This window comes from Arvicola amphibius, chromosome 3, assembly GCF_903992535.2.
Source record: "Arvicola amphibius chromosome 3, mArvAmp1.2, whole genome shotgun sequence".
NCBI lineage: Eukaryota > Metazoa > Chordata > Mammalia > Rodentia > Cricetidae > Arvicola > Arvicola amphibius.
The window spans coordinates 89075940-89097218 of record NC_052049.1 but is presented as its reverse complement, the minus strand read 5'-3'; the positions used below and the strand labels follow the sequence as shown (position 1 = coordinate 89097218).

Here is a 21279-nt window from a genome sequence, read left to right as displayed (position 1 = left end):
CGTCCATTGGACGGCCCCGCGGCGCCTCTAGCGCTCTAGCATTTTATTGGATTCACCGTCGATTTCCTGGTCCGCCCCTGCACGTACTCTCCGCCCCCCGCCCCGACATCACTGCTGATTGGCCCATCTGGAAACAACGTCCATTGGACACCCAGGCTCCCTTTAAGCGTCAAAAGGTCTCTGCAACCTTCCTGGTGGGCTTAGCCCACAGAGTAGAGTTTGATTGGCTTCTGCGACAGTCAGTCCGCCTTATTGAGCCTCTCTCGGAGGTCGGTCGGCCTCTGCGCGGAAGCGGCTCGCTGGTAAGGAGGTATTTGTGCATTTTGCTGTTTTTTACCGTTGCCATAGCAATGCAGTTGCCTTGGTGACGAGAAGCTAAATGCCCAACGCCTAAATTTGGCTTTTTCAGTTCTCCCTCTTCCCACCTGTTTCCTCCAAAGCGAAGTAGTCCTTTTTCGTTTTTGCAAAGCTAACCATTTCACTGGTCTTTTCACCTACTTTCCAAGTCTTTTTTTTTTGGAACCCACTTAACTTATTCCTTCTTCATCTGGCTCCTTCCTAAGTCCTGGCTGGGTGATAGCACTGCCACTAGGATGAGGAAAGGGTATAGGAGAGGGTGGGCAGCTTGGACGACCAGTTTAAGTCAACCGATAGTTTGTGAGGAAACTGACATGGTGGTGCATAACCAGCATTCAGGAGTTCGAGGCCAGCCTGGTCTACACACTGAGTTCCAAGACAGCCAAGGTTACACACAGAAACCCTGTCTGAAACAAAACAAAGCAAAGCCAGGCGGTGATGGTGCACACCTTTAATCCAAGCACTTGGGAGGCCGAGGCAGGCGGGTCTCTAAACTCGGGGCCAGCCTGGTCTACAAAGTGAGTTCCAGGGCAGCCAGAGTTAAACAGCAAAACCCTGTCTCGAAAAACCTGTAGTGGTATTTCATTTTATTTTAATAAAACTTGCCTGAAGTTCAGAGAGTAAAACAGCCACACTGGCCAGCCTTACAGCCCAGGCCACAACACACACCTTTAATCCCAGTAGCCACACTAGTTTGCCATAGAAACCCGGCAATGCACACCTTTAATGCCAGAACTAGAAAGGATTATAAAATGGGAGGAGAGAGAGCTGCGTGGAGGACTCGGCTGACAGATGCCAGCCAATGGTTCCCTGTTGGAACCCTGACTCCAGCCCAGGAGCAGTCTCGGAGCTCATTGTAAGCTAAGAGGAACGCGTTGGGTTCGGTCCAGGGTTTGGGACGCCGTTCTCAGCTGGAAATGGGGAATGGACTGTCAGACCAGACTTCTATCCTGTCCAGCCTGCCCTCCTTTCAGTCTTTTCATATTGCTATTCTGGGTTTGGACTGTGCTGGGAAGACGATAGTTTTGTACAGGCTGCAGTTCAATGAGTTTGTAAACACTGTACCTACCAAAGGATTTAACACTGAGAAAATTAAGGTAACCGTGGGCAATTCCAAGGCAGTCACTTTTCACTTCTGGGGCATAGGTGGTTAAGAGAAGTTAAGGCCACTGTGGAAGTCATATACCCGACACACAGATGACATCGTGTTCGTAGATGACATCGTGTTCGTGGTGGACTCTGTCGATGTGGAGCGAATGGAAGAAGCCAAAACGGAACTTCATAAAATAACTAGGCTATCAGAAAATCAGGGGGTCCCTGTGCTTATAGTTGCTAACAAGCAAGACCTGAGGAACACACTGTCTCTCTCAGAAATTGAGAAATTGTTAGCAATGGGGGAACTGAGCTCTCCGGCCCCTTGGCACCTGCAGCCACCTGTGCAATCATAGGAGATGGAATAAAGGAAGGACTTGAGAAACTACACGATATGATAATTAAAAGAAGAAAAATGTTGCAGCAACAGAAAAAAGAAGAGATGAGTGGCCGTGCCCTTCGTGTGGGTGTGGAATGGTTTCCTAGGGCTGGTTCTGACGAGTTGAAGAGTGTACAGCCTGGTTTGCCCTTCCGGATGCTATTAAAGCTTTGTTTGGTAGATGGTTGAACAGTCAGATACCCAACTTTGTTGCCTTGGGAAAGATGAGTAAATGCAATGCTTCTTAAAGTGGTCTCTTCTCCCTTACCCACAGATCTTTTGGTACTACCATTTTAGGAAGTCAAAAAAGGCTGGTAATTGGCCAGAAAACAATTGTGTTGAAATATTTGACCTGAAGTTAGTGAAATAATGCCACACCAACTCCAGTGTCGTCTGTGTGACATGGCATATGTCATTATGCTGGATGGGAGCTACATGTCCCATGGGACTAGGCTTCCTGGAGGTCAATGGCAGGCAGCATGGTATTGGCTGCCCTTGGGGCATAGACAGGTTTCTTGATTAGCTGACTATGTGGGATATGAGCTTTGCACAATTTCTTTCATAATAATGATAGTCTTTATATATACAAGACAAGGATCATTCTCTTCAGGAACAGCTTTGAGATAGGGAAGCACAGAATGGGAATGTATAAGACTACAGCAGAACCTTTGACATACACGGGGAGTATGATGAGCAAGGGAATAGATGGGTTAATGTTGATGGACAAAAGACTGTTATGTTATACTTTGAACTTTATGAATAGGCTTGTTAGATCCCAACCCCCATGGTGTCTCCTGCATAAGAAGGTACTAAAAAGTAATTTCAACAGGTGCAGAGAGCTGATTAGGCATATTTGGTCACTAGATGATATGAAGAAAGGGTTAGAAAGAGGAAAGGCCATGATAGCGATAATGAGACAGAAACTTTCTATTCTTAAGATGAAACCACTTGACTGAGGTTTACGTTCCCAAGGACAAGATTTCCTTTTCAAAGGATGTTTTATGTCTAACACCTGTCCCTGATAATGTGACTAAAAGAAGCTTTCATACTGTGCCAACTGATGACACATGACCTTCTGATTTGTTCTTTGTTTGAATATTATATAATGAAAACATGAATTTAGTAAAATTGCAGCAGATTCCAACCACTCTCTTGTGTGTTGTATCTGTCTGTCATTCGCCGAACGTGTGCCTTCTTGTTACCAAGACCCTGCTTCTCCCACGGTCTGAGTGGCTTTCCTGAGCCGGTCCGTGGCAAAATAAAACTTTGAAGAGTGAAAAAAAAAAACACAACAACAAAACAACAACAACAAAAAAACAAAACAAAAATCAAAACAGGAGGAGACAGCTCTCAGACAGTCTCATTCTGAGATTCTTGGGAGGCAGAATAGTCATTTCAGACTGAGGTAGAGGTACGAGCCAGTGGCTAGCTGTTTTACTTTTCAGACCTTCAGGTTAAATTCCAATTTCTGACTTCTGAGCTTTCAAAAACAACAACAACCAAAAAAAATTTTTTTTCAGTTTACCAGGCCTGCACATGGTGCACATTCATGTATACATGCAGGTGAAGCATAAAATTTTAAAAATGTTACTTTATGCCAGTGGTAGTAGGCAGAGGCATTAGGATCTCTGAGCTCGAGGCCAGCATGGTCTACAGAGGGAGTTCAGGACAGCCAGGGCTACACATAGAAACCCTGTCTCTAAAAACCAAAAGGTTACTTTAAAAAACTATTACATTTATAAGAGAGATAACTCTGTAGTTAGAGGACAATTTATGGCAATCTGTTCTCTCCTTCCACCATGGGGCCCTGAAGGTCAAACTAAAGTTGCCAGGCTTGGTACAAGTGCCTTCACTCACCTTACTGGCCCTGGATACTTAATGATTTTCAAAGACACCAATGGGGAAAGGTTCAATTCCAGTTCAATAATGCAGACCCTTGGGTGACCTCAAAAGGATGACGCTCAGTGACATGAACTCAGGAAAGGGCATTAAAGGTTGTGGTGTGTGGGTTCAAGCCTCACTCTACTGCTTGCTTACCCTCAACGATTCAGCCCTCCCACTGCAAAGTGTAGATAAGTGGTAATACCTCTTGCTGATGTGAAGATCAAATGACTTATTCCTATATAAAGCTTTCAGGATAGGATCAGGGGTGTTAGCCAGTTTTAAAAAAACAAACAAACAACAACAACAACAAAACCTTACTAGGTGAAAAAAACAAATCACAAGGCATGTAGCAATTATGGTATGAAAGCATGGATCAAGAAGTGGGTGAGAGCAGTCACTACAAGTCTGATGGCTATTTCACTGGCAAGTCCATCTACCCTGTTCTGAAGCAAAGGATTCTTTGCTGGTGTTGGTGCCCACTTCTTTGGCATCCCAAAAGACTGGAAACTGGCAGCTCTCTAGGACTTCCCCGGGACACCAGCACCAAACTGGAACTGCTGAGACATCCAGTGAACTGACAATCTCCAGATCTTTGATCTTTCCCTCGGAGACGGCTATTGTTGGACTACTCAAGTCTGTAGGCCACGCTAATAAATGGCTTACACACACACACACATACATCTATATATACATGTCTGTGTCTAATTTTCCCAGCTAGCCTCTATCTATCTATCTATCTATCTATCTATCTATCTATCTATCTATCTATCTATCTATCTACCTACCTACCTCATTTTCCCAGCTAGTACAAGCAGTAAACAACAAAGACAGCAAATCTCCAACAAGGTAAACGGCTAGAACTGACAGCCAAGATTGTTGTCCGACCTCCATAAGCAGCCATGGCACAGGTTCATACATAAACTTAAATGCATACCATGGTATATGGATGTCTGTCCCGTCACATGCACACACATGAACATAAGTAAAAACGTAACAAAAAAATTAAATCCAAATACTATATATGTAAATTTATACTTATATATGTGGGTGTTATGGCTATTCTTTGTTGTCAACTTGACTACATTTGGGATTAACTAAAACTCAAGCAGCTGGGTACACTTGTGAGGAATTTTCTTTCATGATTGAATCATTTGAGGTGTGAAAACCACCCTAAACCTTAATATTTTGAGTTGGGAAGAGCCACCTTTAATCTGGGCCATCCCTTCTGACTGGCAGCCCATATAAGCCATGAAGAAGGAAGCACTTGCTCTTTGCTTGCTCACCCACTCTCCCTGGCAAGTCCATTTCTTTGCTGGCATTAGAACTTCTTCGGGATTCTGGCATATAACTCAAGACTAGCTGAGAAATCCTGCCTCATAGATTCTTGGACTTTACCCTGAGACAGCCACTGTTGGAATAGTTAGACCATAGCCGTAAGCCCCTCTAATAAACCCTGTGTTTGTGTCTTCATCCTATCAGTTGTTTCTCTACAGAACCCTAGCACAGTGCGTTTTTAGATTTATTATGTATACAGTGTTCTGTCTGTATTTATTTTATTATGTATACAGTGTTGCACCAGATCTCATTACAGATGTCTGTGAGCCACCATGTGGTTGCTGGGAATTGAACTCAGGACCTCTGGAAGAGCAGTCAGTGCTCTTAACCTCTGAGCCATCTCTCCAGCCCCATACAGTGGGTTTTTAAAACAGATCTATGTAGCCCATTGTGCTACTTTTCTCACTCCTATAACAAAATATCTGATAAAAGCAATTTTAGGATTTTACCAACTAGCTACATACCCAGCTGCTTTCCACTTTTTCAGATGGGGTCTCTTGCTTAGATTGGTCCTAAGTTGGCCACTCAAGTAGCTTTATTTGTTTTTACAAGTATGTAGTATGTGTTTCTGTGAGTGCTTAGATGTGGAGGGTAGAGGACAACCTTGAGTGTCATTTTAGGAACACAATCTACCTCCTTTTAGACAGTCCTTGGCCTAAAGCACACCAATTAAGCTAGACTGGCTAGCTAGCAAGCCCGAGATCTTCCTGTCTCTACCTGCTAAATGCTGAGATTAAAAGTGTACACCTGCCGGGCGGTGGTGGCGCACACCTTTAATCCCAGCACTTGGGAGGCAGAGGCAGGCGGATCTCTGTGAGTTTGAGGCCAGCCTGGTCTACAAGAGCTAGTTCCAGGACAGGCACCAAAAACTACAGAGAAACCCTGTCTCGAAAATCAAAAAAGGATACACCTACATAAATTACATGAGTTCTGGAGAGCAGACTCAGTCCTCATGCTTATAAGGCATATATTTTACTTATTTCCCCACTTTAAAAAAAAAATCCAAACCAAAAAACATTCTTCACAAATTACTGAGTCTCTGGTATTTAGCTAAAACTACAGGAAACACCGATAGCCTTCCTTTCCTGTCCAAACTCTGGCCACATTGTGAAGAGGAGATGAAGACAATGACAATACATGTGTAGGCGGTCACAGCTCCTGGTAATTTTTTTTTTTCTTTTGGTTTTTCGAGACAGGGTTTCTCTGTAGCTTTGGAGCCTGTCCTGGAACTAGCTCTTGTAGACCAGGCTGGCCTCAAACTCAGAGATCCACCTGCCTCTGCCTCCCAAGTGCTGGGTTTAAAGGCGTGCGCCACCATCACGCACCTGGTAATTTTTTAAAGCAAAAAAAAAAAAAAATGAGATCATACTAAATTCGGCATGGTGGTACTGGACCTTTAATCTCAACACTTGGGAGGTGGAGGCAGGAGTTCAAGATCATGGGTGTTACACAGTGAGTTTCTAGGCTAATGTGGTCTACAGGAGACTCTCATGACGAATGATTTTTATTTAGCTTAGTTCTACTGTTTGTCCAGCTACTGTTTACAGATCAAATCTGTTGAGTTTCTTTGCTACTGGGGACGTCGTCTTAACCCTGGTTTTGGTGGAGATATTGAAACCATTGTAGAGGCTTAGGAGAGTAAAGAAACTAACTTGTCTGGAGTCATTTAGCTGTGGTGGACAAGTGTTCCACCCAGTCTTGTGAAGCCAGACTCTGTTCCAGCTGTGTATCTACCCTCCTTATGCAGGTTAATGGTTTATGAGGGTGACAATACTCATAGGATCTCTGTCCATCGGTGACCCAAAGCCAACAGCAGAGCTCTGGGTCCATTCTACTAGGCTACTCCATCATGACTTCAGCAGATTTTTGAGACAGGGTCTCATGTAGCCAAGGATGTCCTGGAACACCTGATCCTTTGCCTCCATCACCCAAGTGCTGAGATGTCACATGTGTAGCACCAGGTCCAGCCTCCAGTTCACTCTTAAGTTCCCCTGCAAGGAGCCACATACAGGACTGTAACCACCAGACACCAGCTCTCCATCACGATACAACTTTCACACAAGTATGACAGCAACAAAGCAGCACTGAAGTTTTTATTCATGTGAATTGTTAAAAATGGGCATCTATACCAGTGTCAAATGAGGGCGGGAGAGGAAGGCAGGGTAGGCAAGGAGAAGGAATTCCCGTCTATTGGTAATAAAGCTCCAGGTTCATCCCATCATGGATTTCATCTGAAGACAGGTATTAAGGAATTTTCATTGAGGGCTGACTCTACCCCTCTAAACACTCACAGCTGGATCCTGGGCTCAACACCCAACCCTGGAGTAAGGAAGCAATTTTGGAATGGGCACTTTGATCTAAGATCTCAAGCTATAAATAATGTAGAGTAGCCCTGAAGAGCACCGAGAAGGCGAAGCTGTTTGCCACCAAAGCCTGGTGTAGTCAGATTCTCAGGTGCCCCCACCCCCTATCACACAGACAACAATACATTTTCTTAAATGTTCATACTCAAGCTGGAGAGAGAGCTCAGCAGTTGAATAGCACCCATGAATGCTCTTCCAGAGGAATTGGGTACAGTTCCCAGCACTCACACGGTGGTTCCAGGGAACCTGAAGCTTTCTTGCCAGCAACAAGCACACACGTGGTGCACAGGCATGACTGCAGAACCTCACCCCCAATTTAAAAATCATACTGGTTGTCAACTACAGTCACATCTGAGTTACACTCCGCCTTCAACCTGTCCAACAACCATAAATATTTCGGACCTGAATGTTAAAATCCTTCTGAACCAAGTTAAACTATTCTACCACCTTCCTCAACAACAAAATAATTCTATAGTACCCATTTTCTCAGTAGTCACAACAGGCCACATTTTAAGTTAAATATCCCACTTTCTTAATTTCCCTACAGGTTTCAGTATAGAACCAGAACTGAAAAGGATACAATCTCCCAGAGACACATGGTCCTTAAAAATCGTGTACCTACGGGGGTGGGGGGAGGGAGAGGACAGATACAGTTTAGAGAGAAGCAGCTTTGGTGGGTGGGGTGGGGGTGGGCTTTTGTCTTGAAAGCAAGCTGATCCTTCATGGGGGGGGGGGGTTGCCTGAGGCGCTTTTCCCAACCGAAACCTTCTAGCCTAATGAGGACCAGCGCACTTACCACTTTTTAAGAACGATCTTATTCCAGCGGGTGCCAGTTTGGGCCGCTATCAGTTTCTTCAAGTCCCCGATGGTGTCATCGGTGCTGGGCACGAAGGAGTTAAGGTAAATGGATGGAAGAGGTAGAACGAGGAAGATGATATTAGGCCTCCCCATCTACGTCATTTAACTACAATTTCCCCACCATCGCCAACTGCCCCAGAGACCACTGCCAGTCACCCCTCGGTGGATACTTGCACTTGACGCGGACTTTCTTTCCTAGACGGTCGTTGCAAACCACCTCAATCATTGTGGCTGGACCTACGCCGCGCGGAGTGAGAGGAGGGAAGGCGGCAGAGTCAGGACTTTGCGGGTCGCCCAGACGCCCAAGGACCTTTCCCGAGTTAAGTTCTTTAGTCACGCTACCCTGAACACCGGACACAAATCCGCGGCAGCCCTGGTCCAGGGTCTCAATGGCGCGGACCCTAGACAGTCGCGTCTCTGCCCCTTAACTCCCGCAGGCCCAGCCCCGCACCCCTGGCTTCGCCTCCCGCATCCCTTAGCCTTCCGAGTCTCAGCCGCTTCCCGTGATCCCGGGCCTCTTGGTTTAGCTCGCTCACCTCTAAACCCCTCGAATTTATCGACGACACAACTCCTGGCTCGAACGCCGAGCTCTGGCCCGATTTAAGGCTAGAAACAGGAAGCGGAAGTGATATAACGGAAACACCCGCCCCCAGTTGCTTCCAGGTTCCGGGCTAGCAAAGATTGGCGATTCTGTGGCGCAGTTTTGACGAGCCGAGGCTGAGTAAAAAGACTGAGATTAAATGACGATCCTAGTGGATTTACAGCCGACGTGGAAAGCGATGTTGGAGATCCCTTCGTTGTGGAGGAGAGGAGACCCAGAGGATCCTCAGAGGCGGGGTGCTCTGCCATCCCCAAGCCAAACAAACCTACCGCAGAATCCCGGCTGCCGAGGGGCGGAACTGGAGTCATGCAGGTCCTGTGGCTTTCGGGCTCTCTACTTTCATTCAAAGCTCAGTCTCGGACCCTGGGCCTGCCTTTCCCCTCTGACCCGAATAACTTTCCGAGACCCTAGTGGTGCAGACCGCAGTTGATGAAAGCTAAGCCATGTTGCACACCACACCGTGCGTCCGTGTCTTGCCTGCGAAGATGCTGGAAACAGTTTACCAGAAAAGATCTTCTGCTTTTTTTAAAAAAATCTTCAAGGAGCACCTTGTTCCAGATTACAGAATCGCGATAGGTGATGGGAGAGGAATCCCGTCCTAAATTCAACCAGTCTTCACCTCTACTGAATGATTTAGCAGACAGGACTCTCAGTAAGGTAAGCACATAGACTCATTTTTTTTAAAATTAGCTTAATTTTTTTTTTTGAGATAGGGTATCGGTGTATAGACTAAGCTGACTTCGAAATTGTGATACTCGTGTCCAGCCTAGAAAGTTGCTGGTATTGTATAGGCCTGTGTGTTAGAAGCCAGGCTGGTTTATATAGCGAGTTCCAGGACAGAGCTTTGTAGAGAGACTGTTTCAAAAGAAAAAGGGGCTGGAGAGATGGCTCAGAGGTTAAGCGCACTTTTTAAAAAAGAAAAAGAAAAAAAATCAACTAGGGCCTTGTGCTTAGCTAATACCACTTATACAAAATGTATTCTTATGCGTAGGCAGAAAAAAGCATTACTTTCGCTTTTTATTGCGCCTGTGGCCACGCCTTCCTGGCTTGGCTGGCGTGCCGGCCCCTCAGCCTCGCCGCATTTACATTTTTTGGTCTGGAGTGAAGTCCTTAGTGTTTTAGTCTGTTCCATCCTCTCACCGATGCCTCGTTTCCGTTTCCAAAATACTTCCCAGGCTCTATCGACATCCATATTGGAGTGTGAGCCACAGACTCGCGAATACGTACTAGAAAAGTGGGGTTTCTTATTTTTGGTTCTCTCTCTCTCTCTCTCTCTCTCTCTCTCTCCCCCTCTCTCTCCCTCTCTCCCTTTACCTCCCTCCCTCCCTCCCTCACTTCCTCCGTCCCTCCCTCCCTTCCTTCCTTTCTTTTTTTTTTTTTTTGGTGTTGGAGATCGAACCTAGGGCCTACTAGCATGTAGCCAAGGGCTCTCCCACTGAGTTGCACACCTAGCTCCTTGCTCATCCATTGCTTCTGCCTCCAGCGATGTTTTTAGGGTTCCGTCCCAAGTCTTAGGCACTCCTCCAGTCCTGACTGTTCCCCAACCCCTCCCTGTACCGCCCACCCATTCCAAACTTGCCTTCATCCCCTGTATCGGACCTTGTTCCGCCTAAGCTAGGCTTTACAGGTCAAGTCACGATTTCTCGGCTTGCTGCTGTTAGCTTTCCCCAGCCTTCTTAGCATCCGATCTGCTCCCAGCCTGGTCTCTGCCTTGGTCACGTCCCTAAACCTCTTCCAAGTACTGCCTTCTGAGCACGCCACTAGTCCCTTGACTCTGCGCGCCCCTTAGTCTCTTTCTGCTGAAGCTACGCCTTCCTGTTGTGCCTGACTGCCTCCTGCCGCTCCTCTGCCCCTGGCTACACCGGTCCACTCGGTCGAGGCTTTTCACTCCCGAAACATACCCCCACCCCTGTCTCTCGCGCGGCTGTCTCTGTCTCCCTTCCTCACCCCTACCCTAAAGCCCGCCTTCGGGGTTTCCTCAGCCCCGCCCCCTGGGCCTGGCCACGCCCCAGAGTCACACCCCTCCGGCCAGAGCCTCGTCTTCTAGGCCAGCCGCTTTCAGAACCTCGTCTGCTGGCCTCGGCTCGCCACGTCTCCTGGCTCTGGCTACGCCCTGAGCCCCCCTCCTTGCCGGAGCCACGCCTACTGGGTGGCCCCCTGGACCCCTCTGGGTTTGCTGCTTGTTTTTAGCGACACTTCCTTGCCACGCCCCCGAGACGCCACGAGCCCAAGCCCGCCTTCTGGGTTTGCTGTCCGCCTTCCATCCTGGCTCTAGCCACGCCTCGTGCCCCCCCCTCCTCACCCAAGCCACACCTCGGTTTGCCTCCCCCTCAGCCTCACCGCTGCTCAAGTCTGGCCTATTCAGTCTCCAGTCCCTGCCTACCACCGGTCTTCCAGCCGGGCGGCCCAGTCCAGCCTTTTCCCTAGGAAAGGAAAGTAGTGCTCCTCTGCAGGCATCCGAAAGTCGCACCGGTTTGGCCAGTCGGGCCACCTCAGCGCCCTCAGGGGAGCGCGGGCCTCGCCGCCACCGGAAACGGAAGCGCAGGACAGCAGGACCATGGCGACGCTGTTTGACCTCCCAGACTTGGTGCTCTTGGAGATCTTCTCATACCTCCCGGTCCGGGACCGGATCCGCATCTCCAGGTGCGGCCCCGCTCCTCGGGGGAAAGAGCCGGGCAGGGGCTCAGCAGGAGATGCGAATCTGGTCCCAGCAGGCCGGGGTCGTTCTAATGGCCGGTCCACTCCTCCAGGGTCTGTCACCGCTGGAAGAAGCTAGTGGATGACCGGTGGTTGTGGCGACATGTCGACCTGACGCTCTACACGGTATGCGATAGGCGGGACCCGCGGACAGTTCACGGAGAGCCAGCCTCCTGCCCAGAAGTGGGGTTCGCCTTGTTTTGCTTTCTAGTGTTTTAATTGCTCGTTTTATTTGTTTATTAATTTTTCTTTCTAGATTTTTTGTTTGTTTCTTTGGGGGAGGGGAGGTTGTTTTGAGACAAGGTCTCTAGTCCTGATTGGCCTCACGCTTCCTTAAGAAGCTGAGGATAACCTGGAATTTCTGATCCACCTTGACCTTCTAATACAAGGATTACCAGCGTGGGTCCCCATGACCCGTTTCTGTGATGCTGGCAATGGAATTTTGGCTCCCTGGGTGCTAGGAAAGCACTTTACTGATTTGGCCGAGGGCTTCCAGCTCACTACCCCTGACCTCAACTTCCTTGGTGCTAAGATTACACAGGTGTAGGCCACCTTGTCTGGCCCAGAAGTATTTGGTTTTTATTTGTTGCCCCCCCCCCCAGGGTTTCTCTGTAGCCCAGCTGTCTTAGAACTCACTTTATCCTCCTGTCTTTGGCTCTAAAGATGGAGCTTGCACCCACATGCCCAGCTGGTTTGGTTTTCCCTCCCTCCCTCCCTCCCTCCCTCCCTCCCTCCCTCCCTCCCTCCCTCCCCCTTTTCTCTCTCTCTCTCTCTCTCTCTCTCTCTCTCTCTCTTTCTCGCTCTCACTCTCGCTCTGCTCTCTCTCTCTCGACAGGGTTCCTCTGTGTAACAGCCTTGGCTGTCCAGGAACTCGCTCTGTAGTTCAGGCTGGCCTCGAACTCACGAGATCCACCTCCCTCTGCGTCCCAAATAACTGAGATTAAAGGTGTGCACCACCACTGCCGAGCTTAGTTGGTTTGGTTTTGAATTGAGTTCATGCTGTGATTTCCTGCATGTCTATCCTGGCACTAGTCTTTACCTTCTCAGCAACCCCCAGACCTCAGTTTCTCATCCAAGAAATGGGGATTAAAAAGAGTGCTTATTTGACCTTGGTGAAGCCCTGGACTCTATCCCTAACACCAAGAGATAAGAAAAAGTATCTAGTATCTGCCTGCCTGATGTATTGTAGGACTTAGCCAGTTGCATAGGGAGATGGTTTAGACCATATCTGGTCTCCAGCATATGATAAATGAAAACTTATAACTATTATCTATTTTCTGGTTTTGTTCTCTTTTGGTTTTTGAGACGGATCTCATGTAGCCCAAAATGTTTGTCTCAAAGTGGATAAAGTGGATAAGAGTTTATTCTGGAGCCAGATGTGAGTGGCTGTGTCTTGAGAATACAGTTAGTCTTCCTCAAATACATGTTCAAACCTAATGGTTACATCAAATTTTATTTATTTATTTTTGAGGCAGGGTTTCTCTGTGAGTCCTGGAACTCACTCTCTAGACCAAGCAGACTGGCTTTGAACTCTGAGAGGACTTGGGGTGGGGGGGGGGGAGGCTAGAGGCTAGGTTCTCCTAGTAGCCCTGACAGAGACCAGGCCTTAATTTTGGTTCACTAAATTGGGACAGAGCTAAGCAGACAGTCCTCAGGAAAACCACAAATGAGGAGCAACCAATCAGCAGGTGCCCCACAGCCTTCAGCTAACTCAGCAAGTACCCCATGACCCCTTCTGCTGGCTCAGCAGGTGCCCCCCCCCCAGTCTCCTGATATCTAGAGATAGCTTCTGTATCCTGCTGCTGGAAGGTCCCTAACCACTAGGACCTCCCACCAGTCAGCCCCCAGACTAATCATTCTTCCACCAATCAGATAAATCCTCCCTCCCTGGAATTCACTTAACTCCACTTTAAGGAAGCTTTTGACCTTCTTGGGGGGTTGCCATGTACCACCCCAACATTGGAATTAATAAAGCGCTCTTGCTGTTGCGTATGTGGCTGTTGGTCTTTCCTTTGGGGTTTCTCTTGGACCCTAACAAACTCAAGAGATTCCCGATTGCTGGTATTAAAGTGTTACTACCACCACCCAGTAAAATTTTATAGTAACAGAATAGAGAAAGTCATATATCAAGACACCTTTCAGAAGGAGGAGCCATCTCCCCAGCAACTACACAAAATAATTAAAAAAAGGAAAAGATTTAATTTCTCTCTGAAAAAGTGGTCAATAAAATCTATACTGTAAAGCTGAGTCTGGTACAGGCCTGTAATCCCAGTTACTACACACAGGCTGAGGGAGGAAGATCATAAATTCAAGGCCAGCCTTGACGACTTAGCTAGACCCTGTCTTGAAATACAAATTCAGAAAAGACTTGGAACCGTGACTTTGTTCTAGCATGTTTTCCTGGCCTGTATGCGGCCCTGAGTTCATTCCCCAGTGCCAACAGAAACAAGGGTATGCTTTGAACTGGTGAGGCTGAGTTCACAGCATGTCCTGGATTCCATTCCAACACCAGCAACGAATCTCTTGTTCTATGTAGCTTTTCTTCTTTTTGGAAAAAGTGTACATTTTTGTGTATGCGCAGGTGCAAATGCATGTGTTCAAGAGCATGTAGGGCCAGAGGTTACTGAAGGGCATCTTCCTTAGCTTCTTTCTCTCTCATACACACATTTGTGCACACACATGTTTGTTTGTTTGCTTGCTTGCTTGCTTGCTTTGTTTTGTTTGACACAGGGTTTCACTATGTAGCCTGAACTTGGTATGTAGACCAGACTAGCCTGGAATTTAGAGAGATCCCCCTGCCTCCATGCCCACCTGTGCTGGGATCAAAGGTGTGTGCCACAACTCTGGACTCTTTGCTTGTGTTTGAGACAGAATCTTCCATGAAGTTGGAGCCTACTGATTGACTAGACAGCCTGGCCAGAACTGTGGATCCTCCCGCCTCAGTCTCCCCTGTGTGCTGGCTGGGTTTAAGGACATGTTACCCAGCAAAAGAAACTACCTTGCTTGAGGGAAGGAAACTGGTGGAAGAGCCAAAACCCAGGGGGACACCAGAACCCAGATCCCATGCATGTCTGTTACCAGTTAGGTAGATCCTCTGAGAGCCCCTGTACCTCTCACCCAGTCACCCCAATCTCTGGCTCTTACAGATGCGTCCGAAAGTCATGTGGCATCTTCTGCGCCGATACATGGCTTCCAGGCTCCACTCGCTGCGCATGGGTGGCTACCTGTTCTCTGGCTCTCAGGCCCCACAGCTGTCCCCTGCCTTGATGCGGGCCCTGGGCCAGAAGTGTCCCAACCTGAAGCGCCTGTGCCTGCACGTGGCTGACCTGAGCATGGTGCCTATCACCAGCCTGCCCAGCACGCTGAGGACCCTGGAGCTGCACAGCTGCGAGATTTCGATGATCTGGCTGCAGAAGGAGCAGGATCCCACAGTGCTGCCGCTGCTGGAATGCATCGTGCTGGACCGAGTGCCAGCCTTCAGGGATGAGCACCTGCAGGGTCTCACCCGCTTCCGAGCCTTGCGCTCGCTGGTGCTGGGCGGCACCTACCGGGTCACCGAGACCGGGCTGGATGCCAGCCTCCAGGAGCTCAGCTACCTGCAGAGACTGGAGGTGCTGGGCTGTACCCTGTCAGCCGACAGCACCCTGCTGGCCATCAGTCGCCACCTCCGAGATGTGCGTAAAATTCGGCTGACCGTTGGGGGCCTCTCAGCCCAAGGCCTGGTCTTCCTGGAGGGAATGCCTGCCCTGGAGAGTTTGTGCTTCCAGGGACCCCTCATCACCCCAGAAATGCCTACACCTGCTCAGATTGTGTCCTCTTGCCTCACCATGCCTAAACTCAGAGTGCTTGAGGTGCAAGGGCTGGGCTGGGAGGGCCAGGAGGCAGAGAAGATCCTATGCAAGGGCCTGCCCCACTGCATGGTTATTGTTAGGGCCTGTCCCAAAGAATCCATGGATTGGTGGATGTGAAGGTACCACCCATCCATCCCTGGGATCTATCCTAGCTTTTAAACTTGACCTTCTCAGCAGCAAACTGAAGCATGTACATTAGTCAGGCTTGAGGAAACTGCAGGTCACAAGGAAAAGAAGCCAGGACCTTGGGGCCTGCAGAGCTGGGGTTTTCTGTCATCTGGATGACCTCAGCCTTGTCACCCAGCTTCTGGGAGGCCCAGTTCACACATTTAGGAACAGGCATCATCGCTACCTCATGATTCATTTGCATATCTTTGCCCTCCACCCTTTCCCTCAGTACCTGGGGATCATATCCATGGCCTTAGGTATGTTAGGCCAGGACTGCTGTGCTCCTGAGCCACACTGGAGCCCTGGAAAGCCTTAGTCTCTAAAGGACCCCAGAAGACCACTATAGAGAGGCCATTTTTAGGGTGCAGGTGGGCAGAGTTTAGGGCTCTGAGGTCTGCCTGATTGTCTGCCAGATGCTTGGGAAATGAGGTCGAGGGCAAGGAGACAAGCTGTTGAATTGTCCTAGTGTTCAGAAGGATTCTCAATGGTATTTTCTGTATTTTGTATCCTTCCTTTTCCAAGTTTTCTACAGTATATAGTATTTTACTATTAAAGAAAAATAATGTTTTTTTCAAAGTGCATTCCATTTATTTAACAAGGGTTGCTCCTCCCCAGTACTTACTCACGTGCACTTTTATTTATCCTTTATTATAGTTACTTATTTTGTGTTCATGTGTTTGTGCTGTAGCAAACGTGGAGGCCAGAGAACACTGTAGGGATCAGTTCTCTCCTATCCTGTGGGTAATAAGGATCAAAACTAAGTGCTCAGACTTGGTGACCAGTGACTTTACCATTAAGCAGTCTTGCCAGGCTATTATTTTTAGGCTGGAGCTCATTAATGACCCTGAACTCCATATGAAACTGAGGATGACTTTCAACTCCTAATTCTCTTGCCTCCTGCCGAGGGCTAGGATTTTAGGTGTATACTGCCACTCCTTGTTTATGGGATGCTGAGGATGAAAGCCAGGGTTTCGAGTGTGCCAGGCAAGTGCTCTACCCACTGAGGCACATTACCAGCCCTTTGCAGGCACCAAAAAGCCAGTACATGCAGTAGAAACAAGTCCCAGTGCCTTTATCAATGGCTTCTCAGTCAGCCCCCATTGTCAGCCACATTCAGAGAGTCCGGTTTGATCGCATGCTCATTCAGTCCCAGTCCAGCTGGATTTGGTGAGCTCCCATTAGAGCAGGCACACTGTCTCAGTAGGTGGACCAACCCCTTGTGGTCCAGACTTCCTTGCTCATATTCTCTCTCCTTCTGCTCTTCAACGGTTTATTTATTTATTTATTTTTTGAGACAGGGTTTCTCTAGCTTTGGAGTCTGTCCTGGAGCTAGCTCTTGTAGATTGTAGACCAGGCTGACCTTGAACTCTGCCTCGGCCTCCCAAGTGCTGGGATTAAAGGCATGCACCACCACCTGGCAAGAAACAAGAACATTTCTGTAGCATAGTCAATAAGGAAAAAGATGGAGCCTGTCAGGTCAGAGAGATGGAGGCAGGGTCTGTTGGTGGGGCTCAGTGTGTACTGGTGCCTCTTCCTGTTTTTTTGAGTTGTAACAGCTTGATCATGCAGGTGCCAAATGCTTGGTGATACCGAGCATATAACTTTGATCTGAGCTTGGGGGCAACGTACATCTGTGGTCTCACCACCTGCCATGGGTTAGGTTATCTGTTGGAGCTCTAAACCCAGAAATAGCCGCATTAGATGTGAGTTTGGGGAGGGATTAGGTCAAAAGGGCAAGTCCCTCGTGAATGAGATTAGAGTCCCTGTCAAAGATACTTCTGAGAGGAGCTGGAGAGCTATCGAGGTTTGCAAGAGCACTTGCACACGCATAAGGTACTGAGTTCAAATCCCCAGCACCCACAGAGAAAGCCACACAGAAAGCCAGCCTAGCTTCTGTTTTAGTGAGAGAGACTTGGTCAGTCATAAGGGAACAAGGTAGAAAGTGACAGCATATCTTAGCATGTGCACATGGATGCAACCCTTCCCCCTCACATAGTTAAAAATTGCTCCCTACACCCTCTGCCATTCCACAATGTGACCTACCATCTGAGGACACAGAAGAAAGGCATGTGACTGTGAGGTCCTCAGCTGTTATCACATCTACGGCTTCATCTTGAACTTCGAAGCTTCTACAGTTGTAATATAGTGGTATATTATTTGTGTTTTAATAAATAAATCTTACTTATCTGAAGGCTAATGCAAAACAGCCAGACTAGTCAGCCATACAGGCCAGGCAGTGGTGGCACACACCTTTAATCCCACAGCCACACTAGTTAACCATAGAGGCTGGGTGGTAGTGGTGCACACCTCTAATCCCAGCACTAGAGAGGAATATAAGGCGGGATGGGACAGGAACTCTTTCAGTTTTGAAGTTATCAAAGAGGTAAGAGCTTTCTAATGGCTTGGCTGCTTTTGCTTTTCTGATCTTCAGATTGAACCCTGATATCTGCCTCTGGGTTTTTATTATCTGTGCTACATTTTTTCATGATTCGTGCCAGTACATTTCTGAGCTTGGTTGGAGAGCAGTGGGGTGGGGTGGGGTGGGGTGTGAGCACAGCCAAGTGTGTGGCAGTCAGAGGCCAGCTTTCAGAAGTCACTTCTGTTCTTCCACTGTGGGTTCTTAGGGTCAAAGCCAGGTGGCCAAGCTTGTGCAGGAAGCATCTTTTCCCACTGAGCTCTCTGGGTTTAATTTTTTGAGACAGTCTCCCTATGCAGCCCTGGCTGGCATGGAACTCACTAAGTAGACAAAGGTAGAAGGTGACCTTGAACTTGTGATTTTCCTGCCTCTGCTTCCCCTGTGCTGGGATTAAGGGTGTGTGCCACCATGCCTGGCCAATATTTCTTTTCAGTTGCCAGTGTGTATGTGCACACACTTTGAAGTTGTCCTGGGGTCTTTTTTTTTTTTTTTTTTTTTTTTTTGTCTCTGTAAGATTTTAATGCTCAGTTTTCACAAACACATGTTTCTATCCAATTTTATGACTTACAGTAAAATGTACTAGTCTTTAAAAATGGGCATTATTCAACTATCCTTCTTACTCTCTTCCAATCTTTCAAAATTCATCACCGGGCGTTTTAATCTCAGTAATACTCTACTTACTGTATTTACATTTGAATTCCATGTCATAAGAATAAACGAAATCCATGATATTTTGGTTAACTCAGTGTATTTATAAAATGAAAAGTCCTATCAAAATACTTTTCACTGGAAAAAATAAATAGAACAGACAATGGATCTACTCAAAGTTCACATTCACTTTGGTAGACTTCAGTGTAGGACAGTTCATGACAAGCACATTTGCCCTTATTCCCCCAGAGCCGAGCAGCTTCCAAGCTAATGGTTAAATCATTTTTAACAGATTTTATAGTGTTGATATCTGGCTCATTCCACATCATCTTCAGCCAAGCTCTGAGCACTTAGAATTCTCTGACTAATGGTTGGAAGCTTGGTCAGAAGCATCTGGAACACTGGTGGTGGGAGAGTCTGCTGTAACACTTGCAGCAGCTGCTGAGGCTGCCCACACACAGCAATCGCATTTGTCAGGTGGTCTACACCGTTCTCGTAGTCACCTTGTGCTAATAACTCTTCACCAAGCTGTATCTCCTCAAGGAAGAACTTCTGAACAGCTTCAGCATCCTTTAAGTCAGGTAACTTTGAAAGCCCAGCTCTCTCCTTAGCAAGCTTTTGTTTCTTTCTTCGTTCTCGCAGCCTGTTCTTGAAGTTGGGGTCGCTCCCCCTTTTGCGGTCGAAGTAGATGCAGTAGCCGATGAAGAGGGCGCCGCACACGCCCGCGGCGATGGCACTGTTGCGGCCCACCATCTTCGCTCGTCCGCTCGCTCGCTCGCTCGGCGGGGGCGCGCGCGGGCCGGGGCCGGGGCCGGGGCTGCCGAGGGCCGCCAGGCAGCGCTTCGCTCCGAGCGCTCGGAGCACGCCGGCCGCGCGCCGCCCCGCGTCCGGACCTGTCCTGGGGTCTTGAAAACGGCTTTGGATTTCCTGGAACTGGAGTTAAGATGCTTATAAAATGACTCAAGTGGTCGCTGGGAACTGAAGTCAGGTCTTCTGGGAGAGCAGTATGTAGTCTTCCCTGCAGAGCCATCAGAGATCTCCTGGTCAAGAAACAAAACATGGTCAGATGGTGGTAGCGCATACCTTTAATACTAGCACTCAGGAGGCAGAGTCAGGTAGATCTCTGAGCTGAGTTCAAGGCCAGCCTGGTCTATAGAGCAAGTTCTAGGACAGGATCCAAAGCTACAGAAAGAAACCCTGTCTCGAAATATATATATATGTGTGTGTGTGTGTGTGTGTGTGTGTGTGTGTGTGTATGTATGTATATGTATACGTATATGTATATGTATATATGTATACACACACATATATGTCGATGATGTTTCTGGAGCTCTGGGTCCTTCAGTGGCTTCCTAGTACGCCAAGACCCTGAGTAGAGCTCAACATTTTTTTCTTTTTAAAAACTATCTTTGACTGGGTGGTGGTGGCGCACGCCTTTAATCCCAGCTCTCGGGAGGCAGAGGCAGGCAGATCTCTGTGAGTTTGAGGCCAGCCTGGTCTATAAGAGCTAGTTCCAGGACGGGCACCAAAGTTATAGAGAAAGCTTGTCTCAAAAAAACCCAAAATCTTTAGCTGGGTGGTGGCAGTGTACACCTTTAATTCCAGCAATCATACACACACACACACACACACACACACACACACACACAGGGCATATCTGTGAGGGTTTTTTTCTTAATTTGAAGCAGGAAGATACATTTTTAATCCAGGTTTTTGAGGTAAGAGGATCCACCTTAAATCCAGATCTTTTGGCCTGGGAGAAGACACGCCTGCTGAAGAGTAACTAAGGACGTGGTAGAAGGAAGCTCTGCTCTTTGCCTGCTTGCTCTGGGTAGGATTAGAGCTTACTTTCTGGGATTCCAGCATCTACTGAAGGACAGCTGACACACCAGCCTTACCGGACTGAGCAATTACTAGATTCTTGGATTTTCCATTCACAGCTAGCCATTTTTGGCTTAGCTGGACTGTAGCCTCTAAATCGTCCTAATACATCCCCTTTATATCTTATGTATAAAGATTCGTTCTATAAGTCCTGTTACTCTGAGTAACACAGTTTTTAGTACCAGAATTGGGTCTCGAGCAACAGAAGTACAGGATGAGTCTTAAGCATCTAAAAGAGGCTTTTTAACTTGTCAGCACCTATGGTCACAGTCACCGAGGCCTCCCCGGGAGCTGGAGGGCACTGAAAGCTCATGGTGTGAGCTCTGTTACAGACTTAAGGAGAGAAGTGCATTTGATTATCTTGATTTGCCATTTGTGTGCAACAATGGATTTGGTGGCCCTTTCTCTGAAACTTTTGACAGTTTGAGGAAAAACAAGGAAAACGATGCTGGTCAATGGGTCTTAGCATCTCTGAACAAATTAACAAAGGGCAGGGATGAGCTCCATGATAAAATTAACCAAGTTCCAGCAAATCCGAATATGGTGAAGTGCCTCATATTTGCATACATAGTGCAAAGGGTTCTGAGTGTGCCCTAGAGAAGAATCTTCTTTCTAGCAGCTGCAGAGTTCAAGTTGTGGAAAATCAGACTGAAGACCTCATAAGGTTGGCTGAATTATAGCAAAAATTAAAGTCCCAGCCTAGGAGGGTACCAGCAGTTAAAGTAAGGGCATTAACTGGGAAAGGATGG

General features: G+C 47.7%; 3 protein-coding genes and 1 pseudogene across 8 annotated transcripts; 2 read left to right on the top strand and 2 right to left on the bottom strand.

Moving 5' to 3' along the window:
• Positions 1–1274: 1274 nt before the first annotated feature.
• On the top strand, positions 1275–2017 carry LOC119809285 (annotated as a pseudogene).
• Positions 2018–7112: 5095 nt separating this feature from the next.
• On the bottom strand, positions 7113–8894 carry Ubl5 (ubiquitin like 5). Its single transcript, XM_038323972.1, has 5 exons — positions 8805–8894; positions 8439–8505; positions 8207–8290; positions 7991–8028; positions 7113–7278 (listed from the first exon to the last, which is right to left on the bottom strand). Exons 2-5 carry the CDS (start codon positions 8492–8494, stop codon positions 7235–7237), a joined length of 222 nt encoding a protein of 73 aa, XP_038179900.1. The 5' UTR covers positions 8495–8505; positions 8805–8894; the 3' UTR covers positions 7113–7234.
• Positions 8895–8944: 50 nt separating this feature from the next.
• On the top strand, positions 8945–16161 carry Fbxl12 (F-box and leucine rich repeat protein 12). Of its 6 annotated transcripts, none has more exons than XM_038323965.1 (4): positions 8945–9526; positions 10262–11512; positions 11620–11692; positions 14713–16161. In XM_038323965.1, the coding sequence occupies exons 2-4, from the start codon at positions 11427–11429 to the stop codon at positions 15532–15534; spliced, it is 981 nt and encodes a 326-aa protein (XP_038179893.1). In that variant the 5' UTR covers positions 8945–9526; positions 10262–11426; the 3' UTR covers positions 15535–16161. The 6 variants fall into 6 exon arrangements, with proteins under 6 accessions (XP_038179893.1, XP_038179897.1, XP_038179898.1 ...); XM_038323966.1 differs by having other exon boundaries at positions 9437–9526; positions 10273–11512; XM_038323969.1 differs by lacking the exon at positions 10262–11512.
• Positions 16162–18732: 2571 nt separating this feature from the next.
• LOC119810423 (mitochondrial import receptor subunit TOM20 homolog) lies at positions 18733–19478 on the bottom strand. The gene has a single exon (XM_038323881.2). It carries the CDS (start codon positions 19400–19402, stop codon positions 18965–18967), a length of 438 nt encoding a protein of 145 aa, XP_038179809.1. The 5' UTR covers positions 19403–19478; the 3' UTR covers positions 18733–18964.
• Between the last annotated feature and the right edge of the window lie 1801 nt (positions 19479–21279).